We start from the raw sequence: 17,655 nt of genomic DNA on the forward strand, positions 1-17,655 counted from the left end.
AAGATGTGGGTCAGATCTGACAACTAGACAAGACTGCTTGACAGCTCTCTGAATCTGGGCATCCAATCTGAGTGCAACATCAAGAGGCTAAGGCTGCCTGGACATCTTAATTGAGCTCCAACAAGTAGGTTTACAAGTCATCAAGATGGAGATATTTCTTCAGTACACCATAGAAGCTATTCTAGATCTAATGGAATATAATCTTAGGGGTCCGTAAGTGGTCTGCATAGACAGTAATTCATTTTGAAAATGTCATAGCAGAGACTTCCTCCCTTTTGGAGAGGTACCATCAGATACCAATAAAGGGACTTATGACAGTATTTTGTCCTAAGTAATTACAAACAGCTCTTTCAACTTCTAACATGGCAGTCTAGCATCTCCTCTTAAATTGTGTGCTTTACAGGGGGGGGGGGGAAACATTTGTAGAGGTTTTCTCTGCAAAAATTATGGAATCTTTTACCACAAAAATTACATAGAAAATGCCATTCTCTTTTGATGATTTTGTGTGTCAAATTTGGAGATTGAATTCAATTAGTGAAATATAGAACATAGGAATGTTGGAATTGCTTTAAGTGGAAATCAAAATGCAACCTTAACTACAGAATCATTACAGATACCTTCATAATAAATATCAAAAATAAAAATTGATATCTATGCAATGTTTAGTAGGAAATCTAAGCAGTTTTCCTATAAAAAAGGAAACTGAGTATAGCCTACTGGGAAAGTCTCAACCCAAGAGAAATCTGAGAAATGCAGCCAAATATTAAAGTTAAACCACAAAAATAGGCATTGGGACTGTAAAAGTGAATTTTGGGAAATGCCCTCTAGATAAAGTTCTCAGGTGTTTCTGTAAACCCCTGAGGGAGTAATATTGTGAGCAGCCGAACAACTCTTGCAAGGTGACAAGAACTCAGCTCTCGGTGAAGTCAAGGAGTGTTGAGGCATTCTTCAATTTACACAATCTAGCCCTAAAACCTCACCTGACTGCTGAAGAGTGCAGTTAGAGCTATAGCGAGGAGTGGCTCTATAATTGTATCTTTATCATGCATTTATATGATTTCATTGTTTTTCTCATGAAGTGATTTTACACAAAATGCTTTTTAAATTAAAAAATGGACTATATATTTACACAACATTACAGACTTGATTTAAAAAAAAAAAAATTATCAGGGACCCATGGAAAGAAATCATAGGTATTTAAATGAAACTCAATCTTTCCACGCTTGTGGACAAAATGAAAAACATGCAGAGATAACAATTTAGTAAGATGAAGCCTGAAATCCTTAGGGCTTTCATATTCTAAATACTTTTTAAAACAATTTTTTAACTCTGGCTGCTCCTAGGCATTGTACATTTATAAGAGTGATTAGATTCTGTCAAATGTTTAATTCAGTTGGAGATGGTTATGTGTCCTTTCCATATACAGCAAAGTGTTGAAAGGAACTTAGGAGAATGGTTTTAGTGAGATTGCCTTCAAAATGTATTATAACATCAAGGAAAACAGCAACACAATTACAAGTGACCATGTATAATGAGCTTTCTGTCAGTCTAAAAATCTATCAGAACAGCTACCCAAGCACTTGTATTTAAAAAAAGAAATAAAAAGAAAGGGAAGACAGACCAAGTGTCTTTGAATCAGAGTGGCAATTTTGGCAACTTTTTTTTTTTTTTTTTAAGTGGAAGCGGGCTGGCTGTCTACTCTCAGTAAAGGTGGATTTTTTTTGCTTACAGACAGGGTAGATAAAATGTGTTCCAAATTGAGGTTGAAAATCAAATCTCCCTGGATTATTGTAATTTAAAGATACATTAATCTGTATTACACTCATATTTGATCAACAAACATGATCTAGCCTTAGTGCCCAGATGTAGCAGAATGTACTAAAAAGCAGGAGACCAGAAACTCTTCCTCTTGCTCCTCCAATGAGACACGCTGGGAATGCATCACACATGGAATGCTTAGAAGAGGAGGGGGAAGTCAAATTCATGCTGCATAACAGCACTAAAGGAGCACTTGACCTTAACCATAAAGGTGGTCTCCTGAGGTCTGTACACAAGTGAAAGGGAGGGTGGAGGACATTGTTACGAAAGGGCAGGTTCAGGCACTTAATTTCATAAGCCAGTGAGGTTCCAATCTCTCATTTGAAATGGATCCATCACTCATGTGAGAGAATATGATGGTAGGGAGAGAAACTGTGACTAAATATGGTCAGATATTTGAGGCTGAGAAAGTCCTGAAGGTAGTAGCCAAAAATAGAGAATCAAAATAATAATTTTCACCATTTCAGAAAAAAAAAAGCAGGGCCTTACTACCCACCCACCCATTTTAAAAAAAAGTTGAATTTTGTATGTTTATAAAAATGCATTTAAGTATTAAGAAGGCAAAACAGAACCAAGTGCTAACATGAAATAAAAGGTTAATGAAACATTAATATCCCAATGACAAGTTCACAAGAGTGAGAAAATTCAGGGTTAAAGTACCCACAGAAATCTGAACGCTGCCCCCTTGTGTGTATGCATAACAAGTCTGTGATGAAAGCTCATATTAAAATATGAGATAAACCTTTACATTAGATAAACCTTTTAATTCAAGCAAGTGGCACTTCATCCTCTCCAAAGTGTTATCTATAATTGCACTCATAAAAAGTCAATCTATATCAAAACGTATGAAAAAATATTACATTAGCTAAAATGTTATAAATAACTGAGCTTTGTTAAGAACATAAAAATTGCCATAATGGGTCTGACCAACGGTGCAATTAGTCCAGTATCATGTCTTTCAACAGTGGACAATGACAGATGCTTCAAGGGAATGAACAGAACAGGGCAATTGTCAAGTGATCCATCCCGTTGTGGATTCCCAACATCTGCCAGTCAGAGACATAGGGTTGCATCCCTGAGCATCTTGGCTAATAGCCACTGAGGGACCTAACTTCCATGAACTTATAAAATTCTGTTTTGAACACAGAGTTATATTTTTGGCCTTCACAATATACCTGACAACAAGTTTGACAGGTTTGCTCTGCGTTTTGGGAAGTGCTTATTTTTGTTCGTTTTAAATCTGCTGCCTATTAATTTAATCAGTTGACCCCTAGTTCATGTGTTATGTGAAGGGGTAAATAACACTTCCTTATTCACATTCTCCACACCATTCATGATTTTATAGACCTCCATTCTTTCCACTCTTTATCTCTTTTCTAACCTGAACAGTCCCAGTCTTTTTAATCTCGCCATACCCCAATCATGTTTGTTACCTCTCTCTCTACCTTTTCCAATTCTAATACAACTTTTTTTGAGATGAGGCGACTAAAACTGCATGTAATATTCAAAGTGTGAGCATACCATGGATTTATATGATATTTACTGTCTTCTTATCCATACTTTTCCTAAGGGTTCCTAACATTCTTTTAGTGGTTTAGACTGCCACTGTGCACTGAGTGATTGTTTTCAGAGAACTATCCACAGTGATTCCAAGATCTCTTTCTTGAGTGTAATGGTTAATTTAGACCCCATCATTTTCTATGTATAGCTGGGTTTAGACCTTTCAATGTGCATTACTTTGCATTTATCAACACTGAATTTCATCTGCCATTTTGTTGCACAGTCACCCAGTTTTGTGAGATCCCTTTGTAACTCTTTGGAATCTGCTTTGGACTTAATCTTGATTATTTTTCCACCACCAGCAAATTTTGCCACTGCACTGTTACCCCTTTTTCCCAGATCATTTATGAATATATTGAACAGCAGTTGTCCCACTACAGATTCTTGGGGGACCCCACTATTTACCTCTCTCCATTGTGAAAAGTGACCACTTATTCTTATCCTTTGTTTCCGATCTTTTAACCAGTTACTGATCCATGAGAGGACCTTCCCTCTTAATCAATGACTGCACACTTTGCTTAAAAGCCCTTGGTGAGGGACCTTGTCAAATGCTTTCTGAAAATCCAAGTACACTATACCCACTGGATCACGCTTGTCTACATGTTTGTTGACCCCCTCAAAGAATTCTAAATAGACTGGTGAGGCATGATTTTCCTCTGCAAAAGCCATGTTAACTCTTCTCCAACAAAGCATGTTCATCTGTATTTCTGATAATTCTGTTCTTTACTACAGTTTCAACCCATTTGCCTGGTACTGAAGTTAGGTTTACTGGCCTGTAATTTCCAGGATCTCCTCTGGAGCTTTTTTTTTTTTTTTTTAAACCGGCATCACATTAGCTACCCTCTAGTTAATTGGTACCAAAGCTGATTTAAGTGATAGGTTAACCACAGTTATGCAATGAAATTATGATGAAAATTAGAATGCTTTTCAGTTTTGTTCTTTGTTTTATCATATTTGCTGCAGGTGGGTTTTTACTCTGAAGTTAATTTGTTAATCTGAATTAACTTTTTAAAAAATATAAAAAATAAAAAACAAAACCTAGCTGTGGTCTAGAAGTCAGGTTTGGCTGGACTCTAAAAATGTCCTCTGAGGATGGTAAACAGACTGTATTGTCAGTTTGTTCAGGATGTGCACATCACAAGTCAGTAATCATGTTGGCTGTAGTCACTGGATCAAATGTTGTTAGTTATCCTAATATGCTGTCTAGAGATGACTTACCATCTCACAACTGATTGTGACAATTAGTGGGTACCTAGATGTTGCTCTGACAATAAAATTGCCATGATAAAAATCTCTTGGACATTTTTAAAGTCGTTTCCTTCAAGTTACAATCTTCCTGAGTTTTGCAGTTTCTGCTCTTTAGGGATGCTGCTGTTCTTAAGCCATAAAAAAAAGCCCCTATAATGCATCATCTGCACTGTTCATATCAAACCTCACCACCACAGTCCAATAACCTGCGTCATTAATTGACTTAACTGTTTTTTCCCTCACATAAATTGCCACATATGTCTCTGAGTTGGGAACTATTTTTCCACTAGTCAGATTTAATACGTGTATAAAACTGATGGACTGCTTACTATTCTATCTACTTATTTCAGTTCACTGGACAAGTGTCAGTTGAAGCAAAAGCTCTGAGGTCAGTTACAATGACCAAATATGGTCTTAATTCAGATTTCCATTATGAATCCCAATCCAGAGTTCTAACAGTGAACAAGGGATACTGAGGATGTTAAAAAACAAGACATAGGTCCCAATTCAAGAAACACTCCAAGTTCATGCTGATTCGGGAAAGCACTTAAGGACATGCTTAAAATGAAGCATGTTAAGTCTCACTGACTTCTGTGGCATAAATGTAAGCATGTCTAAGTGCTTTCCTGAACAGAGATGCTTTCCTGGATCAGGGCCTTAGAGTATGTCTACACTGCAATAAAACACCCACAGCCCCCAGGTCAGCTGACTATGGCCAGGGCCCGGAGGGGGCTAAAAACAACAATGTAGACACTTGGGCCTGGGCTAGAAACTGGGGTCTGGAACTCCACAAGGGGGGATGGATCTCAGAGCCTGGGCTTGAGCCCAAATGACTACATTGCCTTTTTCAGCACAGCAGCCTGAGCCCCAGAAGCCCGAGTCAGTTCACATGGGCTCTGAAACTGGGTGCTGGAGGTTATTTATTGTAGCATAGTGATACCCTGAGAGTCACAAACCATCCACAGGATGACAATCCTGGTCCCATTGATGTCAATGGCAAAACTTGAATTGACTTCAATGGGGTAGGATTTAATCCATACTCTCCCTAGAGCACTAACTGACTATTTTACGTATAGGCCAAGATAAAACATTCCCAGGAATTTGTCTTGAACATTTTAAAAATAACGCTACCCAAGCCTCTGTCTGGACGCTGTTCAGCTGAGAGTGAGGAAGGGTCTTGTTCTCTTAAACTACTGACTTGGAAAACAAACAAACAAACCAAAAAAAAGAGTTCAAATTGCATTTTTGATGTTATGTTCTACATGTATGTATTTCTCAGTTCATATAGTATTCAGAAACAACACCAGCACAAAACATCAAGCAAGTGATCAAAAGGGCATCCTCAATTTTATGAAGGTCAAAGACTCAGTAATGAACAATAGAAATTTCTAAGGATATTCAGGTATTACTCTAACTAGAACTTTTTTTTTTTTTAAATCAACTCTTTTGCTTCCATGTCCTAATATGAAATCAACTCTTTGGTAGGGTGATTTGTAGCCTGGAGTATTTACATTATACAGATTAGTAGGAGCTACAGTTTAAGAACAGGTTATACTCAAGGTGACCAGTCAATGATTAAATCTGAGACCTTAATGTAAATCTAGGAGAAACCACCTGTTCAGTGACATTGGATACAACGCTCAACTCCGAAGATGATCAGAGGTAGGCCAACTCATACATATATGCTGTGGCAAATTGCCGGCACTATTATGATGGGTCTTACATTCTCTCTTCTTTGGGGGGGTTCAGGGCGCCATTTCTTGCCCCTAAATTGGAATATTAATTGCCCCACTAGTGTCCTAGAGGAGGGGAGTGGAGAGGGAGGTCCCAGCTCAGGGGCCCTGAGGATAGTGGTGAACCACTTGAACTGATGGTTCCTTCCCCTGGGCTACTTCCCTCTCCTGCCCTTCAGCTTGTGGGGGGCTTCCTGCCCTCCCTCTGCACAAGCCAGGTGCCCCTTACCTAGGGTCTAGGACTTCTTAGCCCACCACAGCACTTCTCCAAACTGTTCTCTGCTCCAACACCAATCTTTTCTGCTCCTACTCCCACACTGTCTGATTGAAGCAGGGGTTTTTTATCATGTGACTGACTGCAGGTGCTCTAATTGGCTTCAGATGCTCTAGTTAATCTATAGCAAACTTTCTTCCCTTTACAGGGAATAAGGCTCCCTCCTAACCCTCTCCTGCTGCCCTCTGGCCATGCTGTATCACAATGCATACATGTCCTCCCAATTATGTTATAGGAAAATATACATTACTTAGTCTATTACAACTTCACTTAAAGGATACAAGGGTTGTTGTCATCAATACTGCAGTTGTCCAGGATCAGTGGAATTCCATCTAATCGATAAACCTGAATTAAAACAAATTTTCTTAATTTAATATAATTCTCAATACTGTTGATGTCAAAGAATGAAAGAAATAACAATTAGAGACTGCAAAGATACAACAGACCAAGGGCACCTGCACATTAGTTTAACTAAAAGTGTGTGATACATGTTAAGCCAAACTGTAAAGGAAAAAAAGTTTTTAAACATAAATAGAATAAAATATTCACACAAATGTACATTAATTTTATATGCCTCCTACTTTCAATATTTGTCTTAATGAGATATGTCCTTGTGGCTTATATCTCACACACTAAATTGAAAACCTATGCTTCTGAATAGATTAAAAACCCCATAAACAAGTACAGTTACATAATGTACATTTACATACTACTGGTGTGAAAACTTTGTTTTAATTCTGGAAAACTTGATTTCAATCTGAAATTGGTGAAGCAAGTAGATCAAAGAGAGCGCAACCATCTTTTAGATTCACAGCCCAGAGACAAGTTTATAATTTTGTAGGCACATTTGCTGTTCGGGGCAAGATCTTTTATCTGCACCATGTAAAACAAAAAAATCACAAATTTACACTGCACCATGGATACCTTTTCCAATTGTAACTGAACATTAACTGTGTTAAAAAAAAAAAGGGGGGGGGGGGGAAGGCTGAAATGTGAATCTCAACAGCATAACAGTAAACAACTAAATTCAGAGATTAATTTAACAAAATACCACTTTCATGAACTCCACTCCATACAATATTAATATAGAATTTCAATGATTACATGAGAAAGTAACAACAGCAGAAATAGACAGAGACTGTAACTGACATAGCTTATCAGAAAAAAACCCCCAAAGAAGCTCTGATAGCTCTTAAAAGCTATTTTAGCACATCTGTGCTAACGTACATAACTACCGGTATATCTAGAAGAAATTGAATTTATAAAACAAGTTTTAAAATATGCATTCCATTCAGGCTATTTCTTGTGTGATTTCCAAAGGATATCACATATGATATTACACTTCAAAGCTTGAACAAACAGTGACCTTTTAATAATCCAGTTGTCATCTGCATTTGCAAGCGATTTTTTACACTCTGTGGCCAAACTCTGATCCACCCAGAACATTACCTTCTATTTTCTATCAATGAAATGTTGAACAGTAAAATTAATCTGCATCAAGTGCTGTCAACTGAAATAAGTCAGGCAGTTTGTTCAGGTCTGATTAAAATCAGACATTCAAGTAGCACATTAAATTTTACTTGTACAGAGTATTTTTTTAATTAAAAGCCTCAAGTGCTCAATAGTTACTGTGGTACTGATGAATTTCCTTCAATCAATGGGAACATGAGCAGCAAACTACAGCATAAGTATCAACCTGTCAACATTCATGCAATAAACAAGAAATGCTAACTACAAAACTCATGAACAACCATTTATATTAGCTTGAACAGCATAAAATGAAAAAAATATACAGATAATTAAAACAACTGGGTTCCATTTTTTGCGTCTAGGAAGGCTATGCCCAATTCACATACTTCTGTAGGTACACCATGAGTTATAGCAGAGTAGGTGTGATGAAATAAGGCGGAAAGGAACCCTATTGTATGCACAAGTGAAAGATTACTTTGGTAATGCTTCCTCTGAAACATTCTTCAAGGCAAGCTTTGTTTACTAGTGTTCATTATATGGTTGCGTTGACTATAGGTTAGTTTTTAAATTACAATGGCTCTCCCTCAAAAATATCCATCAGGGCTGGAAAAAAAAATCTCAAAGAGTATCTTTTAAATCTTGTACCAACTTGGTACAATTTGCTTGCAAAAACCCCTAAGCTCTCAGATCATGAGCCCCCACACCAGCTCTCCCGCCTTACTCCTGGGCAGCACAGTTTCAATAAAGCTACACTAGTATGATTCATGAACTGGTGGTAATCCTTAATTTTCTTCCCTTCAAGAGCAGTTCTTAGGCACAGAAGTGCCTCTGAGTAATGGGTATATGGTGTCACACCTTTTGTATGGATTTCTACAGAGATGGGGATGGAGGGGACAATATATGAACCTCAGCAACCTTACCACCAAAGGGAGCATGTAGTGTCCTGGAAAGAGTGGATGGGATGGAGGTGTGGGGGAGGGCAGTGGGGGACTGATCAATTTTGTTTGAGAAGGGACAAATTACACAAATATCACACACAGGGAAGAAGTTAATGGTTATTGCCCTAGCCCTGCAAAGATACAAGTAACTTTTTGCCTGCCGATTGACCTGGATTAGAAGCAGAAGGCACTAAAAGTAGCCTCTACTTACGCAGTGGTGACTACTGGTGAACAATTAGGTACTGCACTGGATTAGCATAATGCTAGGTAATTTTCTGAAGGGCTGTTGAGTTCTACAGGAACAATTATGCTGGTTTAAACAATTTAATAAAACTGCAGTCTACATTTAGGCTGAAATCTTGGCCCCACTGAAATCAATGGGAATTTTGTCAATTATATTAATGGGTCATAATTTCTTTCTTACGCCACCTGCGATTTTCACATCAATAAGTACTTGAAATCTTGAAATTGCATCACAATTTCTTGTGCTGCTTTCTAGAAAGAACGCCACATTTGACAGTAAATGTCAGTTACTATCAATTAAGAAAATTAACGAAGATTAGATGATTATATAAAAGTAATCAGGTAACTAAAAACACTAGACCCTCGATAAATACTGAATTAAACTGAAGCAACACTTTAAAAATAGTGTAAACAAACATTAATTATCTTTTAAAACACTGTTCCATAGTGCCATTCTATAATGTGAACAATATAGTCTGTAATTATGTTTCTTAGGACAATATCAAAATGTTGAACAAATGTGCAGAGTCCAAATGTATCACACTTATGAAAAATGCCTCCCATACACAAAGGGACTTAAAAAAAGATACTGTCAATTATTTTTCCCTTTTTTAAGCTGGACTTTCACAAGCTATTTATTTCAATTTGTAGAAGTCACTAATCAAAACAATCTCCCCAAATGTACAATACTGAAAAACAATAATTATAGACCAATTTACAAATTGGCCTTCCCTCAACAGAAGATGCCAACTGAGGGAGGGAGGAAGGGAGGGAGAGAGAGAAAGAAAGAAAGAAGGAAAGAAAGAATTGAATAATATTTAAATATGTTAGGACATGTTAGTTCTGAGGAGTAGTAATTGCTAAATCAGACTGAACGCTGAAGTTATGCAGTCCAAAAGATGCACAGCAGAGGTCAAATTCACTGCTGCTGGCAGATGCGCAATTTCATTGGCATTAATGGAGATTTATCTGCTCACACCAGGAGAATATCATATCTCAGGTGTTTATTTTGTCTAAGGATGAAATTCGTCTTTGTGTCGAGGGCCCAGAAAAATGTTCAGTGACTGCATGTGGGATATAGGAGGAGTTTTGCACCCCTGCAGTGCACTGAGGAAGTATGATTATATCCAGTTAGGGAGTTGCATGGATGGGCTCTGAAGAGAGCATTAATTAGTCACCTGTAGCCAGAAGGATAATGGTTGTGTCTGGGAGCTTTAGTTGTGACACTGGTGAAGAGTAGGGAAAAAAAATAAGAGGCCCTTAGGCTCTGCTAGGGTTACAACAAACCCTCTTTCTCTGTGGGCTATAGGTGGAGGAGGCAAAAAGGCAAGACTGCCATTCTTCATATTATACCAGAATGCAGTGTTTTCTTGGGTAGGTCTATACTTACCCCGCGGGTCGACGCGGAGAGTTCGACTTCTAATCAAGACACGATAGTTCGAACTCCCCGCGCTTGCTCCGGTCGACTCCAGAACTCCACCACCACGAATGGCGGTGGCGGAGTCGACCTTGGAGCTGCGGAATTCGATCCCGTGGCGTCTGGACGGGTGAGTAGCCTGAACTAAGGTACTTCGACTTCAGCTACGCTATTCGCGTAGCTGAAGTCGCGTACCTTAGTTCGACCCCCCCCCCCCTTAGTGTAGACCAGGCCTTATAAAGTGCATGGAAGTTGTTATTACTGATTCTTACTAGTGTAACGTGAACATTCACAAGGCCCAAAGAAAGCATAAACAACAGGAATTTAGACTACTGCTAGACTTAAATTCAGACACCTCTAAAGTTGGCACCATTACTCAGAATGTAAGCTCTTTGTGGCAAGCAGTATCGTGTGCGCGCATGTGTGTGTTTTACACACAGATTCTAGAGAGAGTGTTACATACAGCCTCTAGTACAACGGAGCTGGAGTTCCTAGTGGTACCCCAATACAAATAAATAACACAACAAATACCTGTATTCTCTCCACACACATTTATGTGTGCACATTTATGGTTATACCATGCACATTTATGGTTATATAAGTGATAAACAACTAGACTGTGTTAAGCATAAAAGCATGGCAAGATTAAAAATCCCTAAGCAATTGTCTTGTTGGCAAAACATGTAATGTGCTGTAATAAGAACTTCTACATGTCTTTAGATAAGATATGCTTCAATAGAAATGTCTCTTCAACTGGAACATACATGACTGGTTTTGTTTCTCAGTTCTATCTCTTGCATCATAATTTCAGCTACAGAGACAATACATATTTCACAGACAGCATGTGTTGCAGCTATGTCACAAAAAAAGGGAACATTTTCTCTGCAAGCAAAATAAGATTATGTGAGTAGCTCTAAAAGGCCTCTACTCTCACTGAAGGCAACTGACAGACAGAGGAACAAATTGAAAGAAAAATTTCTGACCACAAGGGGCTGCTGCTAGTAAACAAGAACTAGAAGAGACATCTCGAAAACTACACACACATCTTGTGATCATCAATGACCAATGGTGTAGGAAAAAATGACAACCACGGGTACTGACTCTCAGAAACCCACTTCAGGGATAGGGGCAAAATTCCTCTTTCTGCAGAGATTAGCTTCAGTAATTTGCACAATTGGGCTGTAAAGAGAAATACCAAATAGCTATATTAAGGAGACGTAAAATAAACCTATTGACTATTTTCTACTCCAAGGCCTTTAAAACATGGTCCTTAAAAACTGTGTTATCTGAGGTATTAGTATTGATCCTATAGCAAAAGGAGTGGATGGATTTATAGGTGGTCACTTTGCAAACCTTTTTCACAAAGGCTCTCTCTTTTCTATCCAAGAATTAGTCTGACCTTTGGACTGATGGACTTTTATTGAAGAGACAAAAGAGACCCCTTGTTAGGGATACCAATGGATTAATTTAGCTATTTTGTGTCCAGACTGATACTTTTGTGACTCTCCAAAAAGGACAAATACAGTTGATCCCAATACAGGTAAAATTTAAGGACTAAAGACTCCATAAAAAAGTGAAAGTTATTTTCCTTTTCTCATGTTGGACTGGGGCAGAAGGAATCTCTCTTGATTAATATGGAAACTGGAATTTTTCTCTTAAGATGGAAATATATTTCTCAGGAACAATTTTGTCAGAATGATATGTAACGAATGGAAATTTTCTAGAAAATGTTGGGATTTCTTCTACCTTTCTAGTTGACGTAACTGCAAGCAGAAATGGTACCTTCAGTGAAAGGAAATCTAAAAGAGCTCTTGTGCCACCTTCCTTTTGAATAAGTCTTTTGTACCAAATAAATTACGCTGCTGGAGAAGATCAAACAGAATTTGGACTTCATCTGGACTAGTTTTAGAAAATGCCTTCAGATACCACAGGGAACAAATAATGGCCAGATCCTCACATAGCATGGAAGACTGAACCACAAAAATTTACCAGACGCTGCAACAAAACAAAAAACCCAAAAATAAAAAAACACTTGCTTGACCATTGCCATAATGTGTAAAAATCAGAAAGCTTTTTCTCACCTGTCCAAAAAAACCCCAAACAACCAAAAAACAACAACTCCTCACTCACTCTTGGGTTCTGTAGCTCCAGAAGATGTTTGAGAGGATCTGTCATATACAAAGGAGAGAAGGAGAAGGTACATACATAGCTTTCAGACGTAAAAGGCTAGAAACATAGCAGCCAAACCAAAACTTCTATGATAGGCTGCCAAAGCAAAAACTGTAAACATTCAGTGACAAAAGAAATCCAGGGAAACGAAAGCCTCAAACAAGAAGATTATATTAAAGATGGATCTCAAGGTTTTTGGCCAAATGCTTTTGGAAGCAGGAAGTTGGAATTTGGACATGAGGGAAGTGTTGCTGCACCCCTGAGGACCACTGTGCCTTGGGCTCTCGTCAACTTTGTCAGCAGTGTGAATATGACAAATGCAGCAGCCCTGGCAAGGAATCTTGAGAAAATAGTAACAGCAGCTGACACAATCCCTAGTCGTCCTGACTACAATGGAGATGGAATGGCTTTTGTACACAAAATAAATGTTGAGAACAAAATGTATGATAATCGATCAGAGAACATCTATGTCAGCTTTGAAGACTGGAACGGACAGTGACAGGATAGATGTGTTCTCTGATATGTATAATGACATCATTAAAAATGTAGAGAGGGAAAACAGAAGATCAGGCCCTGAAGTGCCGTTGACCAACATTGTATCTCGCCACAAGAGCCAACAATGGAAGCCCACACGTCAGGAATCAGGGCCTGAAGCAGAGCTAATCTCCAGGCGGCCTGGTGAGTATAGCTGCCTGATTGGCCATGTCACCTGACTGGCTACAAGGGCAAGCAGGCTGCTGCTCTTAAGCCAGCAGCAGCAGCTCCTTGCAAGCCAGCAGCAGCAGCTCCTCACTGGCTGCTCAATGCTCTGGCCCACCACTGTGCCGGTTTCTGTGTTACCTCATTCCTCCTACTCCTGATTTGCATCGAGCCTTGCCCCTGTCCTACCCCTGCCTTGAACCCTCTTCATCTGCTATCCTGCTCTCTCCAGTCTGACCCTTGGCTTTGGCTCCTGACTATGGACTCCAGCTTGACCCTCGGCTCCAGCTTCCAGCTATTGACTCAGACTCTGACCACGAGGCCTAATTCCAACCATGAGGCTAGACCAGCCTTGTCCTGCTCAGCTGACTGAGTTTCTGGACGTTCTACCAGCAAGACCGTGCTCTTATGCGATGAATGGGAAAAGCCCTATTTCCTGGAGAAAATAGGTGAGAAAATGATGTATGTGACATGCCAGGAACACTGTAACAAGCTCGCCAGAGAAAGAGTATCAAACTTATTTTAGTAGTCCTCTTCACAAAAAGAGGTAGACACTCAGATGTGACATGCTAAGCATACACCAAAGAATCATATAAATCCATGGTATGTCCACATCTTGAATACTGCAGACAGATGTGGTCTCCTCCTCTCAAACAAGATATACTGGCATTTGAAAAAGTTCAGAAAAGGGCAACTAAAATGATTAGGAGTTTGGAACGGATCCCATATGACAAGAGATTAAAGAGGCTACGACTTTTCAGCTTGGAAACGAGGAGACTAACGGGGAGATATGATAGAGGTATATAAAATCATGAGTGGTGTGGAGAAAGTGAATAAGGAAAAGTTATTTACTTGTTCCCATAATATAAGAACTAGGGGCCACCAAATGAAATTAATGGGCAGCAGGTTTAAAACAAATAAAAGGAAGTAGTTCTTCACACAGTGCACAGTCAACCTGTTTAACTCCTTGCCTGAGGAGGTTGTGAAGGCTAAAACTATAAAAGGGTTTAAAGGAGAGCTAGATAAATTCATAGAGGTTAAGTCTATTAATGGCTATTAGCCAGGATGGGTAAGGAATGGTGTCCCTAGCCTATGTTGGTCAGAGGGTGGAGATGGATGGCAGAAGAGAGATCACTTGATCATTACCTGTTAGGTTCACTCCCTCTGGGGCACCTGGCATTGGCCACCGTCAATAGACAGGATACTGGGCTGGATGGACCTTTGGTCTGACCCAGTACAGCCGTTCTTATATTCTTGATCATGAATCAGTTATTACTGTATCTGAGGACACTGATGTGCTAATTCTTACCCTTGATTTCTTCAGGGACATCAGCAAAATGTAAGTAAGATTTGGTACCAAAAATCGAATGAGCTATATAGATGTGTGTGTGATGGTTTTCCCCCGGGGTGCTACTTGGAACTGGGGTACACTGAGCCCGCCTGATCCACCAGCCTGGGCTCCCTTTCACACTGTGGTGCTGTGATAAGTTGCCAGAGTCTCCAAGCTTGCTTTTTCACCAGCATACACACAAATAGGGACACACCCAGCTGCACCTTCGTACACACATGCTGAGATCAGCTCTGCATGGGAAGGCTCAGCTAAGCCATCTCCCAGTTGTTAAGGCACGCATCCCCCTCTGGAGTGTAAACCCAAAATTATACCGTCTTATGCTGCACAGGGAACTGTGCAGCGTAAACTCATAAAATTAGTCCCCTCCCTCAATGTGGAGAGATATATACACAACAGCTTTCTGCCCCAAGTTATAACTCCCACACACTGATTTTAGACAAAACAAGAACAGGTTTATTAACTACAAAACATAGATTTTAAATTATTATAAGTGATAGCAAATGGATCAAAGCAGATTACCTCAGTAAATAAACAAAATTGCAAGCTGATCTTAATACACTAGATAGGTAGGATATGAATTAGCAAATTCTCACCCTGAGTGATATACAGGCCGGCAGCTTCTTAAGGCATAAGTTGCCTTGGCTTTCCGAGGTTTCCATACACTGGCTAAAAATCCCTCTAGCTTGGGACCATCACTTCCCACAGTTCAATCCTTGGCCCTTAGGCCTTTTCAGGTGTGGTGTTGTAGTGAGGTCCCATCATGATATTTCCCCCTTTTATATCTTCTTCCCACTTGCTGGAAAGCTCTTTTGCTGTGACCAGGGTCAAACAGTTCCCATTGTATAGTGCTACGTCTGGGAGGTTTCTATTGTACTCAGTTCCTGGGGTAATCCTTGTGCTTATGTGCATTCCATCAATAACATTAACATTAACATTGTTTGGCCTTTGTACTGTTGTACCTAAAAGTCTGCTTGTGGGTGTTTTCATCCTCACAACATGTTTCAGTAACACATACATAGCCAAACTTCATAATGTCACATACGACAACAGCACATACAATCCAACGAGATATTAATGTCTAGCAGATCATATCCTAATTACATGACAGTGATGAATATTGGGGTGCCAGGGTGTCACAATAAGCAAACTTGGCATATCAATAGGAAAGGAAGTCTGCAGAGCCCTATTAGAAATGAGTGTGATTCTGTTAGAATGTGGGAAAGCGACTGGCTTAAAGTTGATCACTAGAGAAGAGGCTCCTCCAAGAGCACTGGTGGAGCAATGGCAACACTGGGTCTTGTCTGCAGACCTCTTTCTTCTTCTTCTTCAGCAATTCACCTGTAGAATATATCAGCTCAATCAAATATAACAGATGTGAATGTGCTAAGATGCGAGCTGTTCCAAACTAAGAAGGGAGATGTTGAATATGGCCAGCTGTCTCCATGCAAAGACTACCTCTACTTGCATGCTCAGTGTGCCATTGACCAGGCTGCTATCTGACATAGGAGCCCAGAGAAGTATGCTATCATACCCAGCCCTGAAACAGGGCCTAGCAGGGTTATGGAGGAAGATGAGTTGACAAAAGAATGGATGAATGGCCCACCTGCTCCTGAGATAGTTTTGAAGCTGACAACTTGTATATGCATCAAAAAATGAAAACTACTTGATTGCCAGTGCCTTGCAAATGGATTCAAATGCTCTCCAGAACATAGGATGCAAATACATGAAAGCATGAATGAAGATGAGCATGATGTGACACTACGGAGGACAGGTCAGATGAGGAAGATAATGATACAAATGGAGATGACATTCCAGTCAGACGCTGTATACCAGATTGTTAGTGGGTTACCCATTTTATACTATTGTGGGCTTGATATGTCAATGTAGTTATGGCAGAATGTATATCATCAGTGGCACTGAAAAAAGCTACAAGAAACATGGGGAGAGACAATTCTATTGCATGATGTAGTATTTAGATTATGGGAATGGTTTAATTATATATTTTGTCATTTTAGATTTGAAATTAATATGAAATTAAAATGCTCCTTTTTGCTTACTAATGAACAATGTGTTGAATAAAAAATAATCAAAGTATGTTTCCTTTCATTTAAATAATAAAAAAAAATCTGCATATTAGGAATTTTTTCAAAAATTAATGGCCAATTAAAAAAAACAGGCTCAGTTCTACCACTAACCGCTCTGCAGAAAGATCTGCCATAACTTTTTATAATCTATTGACATGGAGTTATTAAAAGGAGATTTTGCCCACCAAAATGGTGCCAAGAGGCTATTTTTTAGGTTTAGCTCATGGACTACAGGGATCCGACAATGAAACTCCCTTTTGGAAGTGAGCAGACAGACTACCAGCTCAGAGGTGTCCTGAAATCTGCAAACTTTAATTTCTTCCCCAGAAGTTGAAGGCTTTGGCCCCATTGTGAGAATACACAGGAAAATGTGGATCTACCGTGCAGTTAGGACTAAGGACTTAGTCAAAACAAGTAGGAGCTGAAAAGCTTGCCTGGCTAAGGGATGAGGCTAACAAGACATCCTAGTTGCTAGCGAAATTTTTCATTAGCGAAAAATATAAGCAAGTTCCCAGATGGACTTGTGTGATGGTTCTCGGGATAGGAAGAACTGCGAGTCACCTTGTTAACCCCCTTCCTCCAGCGTGAGGGAGGCGTGATTGTACTTAACTGGCTATCAGCTACCTGACACCACTAACCTGTGTGCCAACC

At 39.4% G+C, this 17,655-nt stretch overlaps 1 protein-coding gene across 1 annotated transcript in view; it reads right to left on the minus strand.

Moving 5' to 3' along the window:
- ATXN10 (ataxin 10) overlaps positions 1-17,655 on the minus strand; it is a 171,621-nt gene that overhangs the window by 25,309 nt on the left and 128,657 nt on the right. The window contains 1 exon segment of the mRNA XM_039520427.1: positions 6,915-6,978. Coding sequence (XP_039376361.1) covers positions 6,915-6,978 — 64 coding nt within the window.

This window comes from Mauremys reevesii, linkage group 1 (genome assembly GCF_016161935.1).
Source record: "Mauremys reevesii isolate NIE-2019 linkage group 1, ASM1616193v1, whole genome shotgun sequence".
NCBI classification, from domain to species: domain Eukaryota; kingdom Metazoa; phylum Chordata; order Testudines; family Geoemydidae; genus Mauremys; species Mauremys reevesii.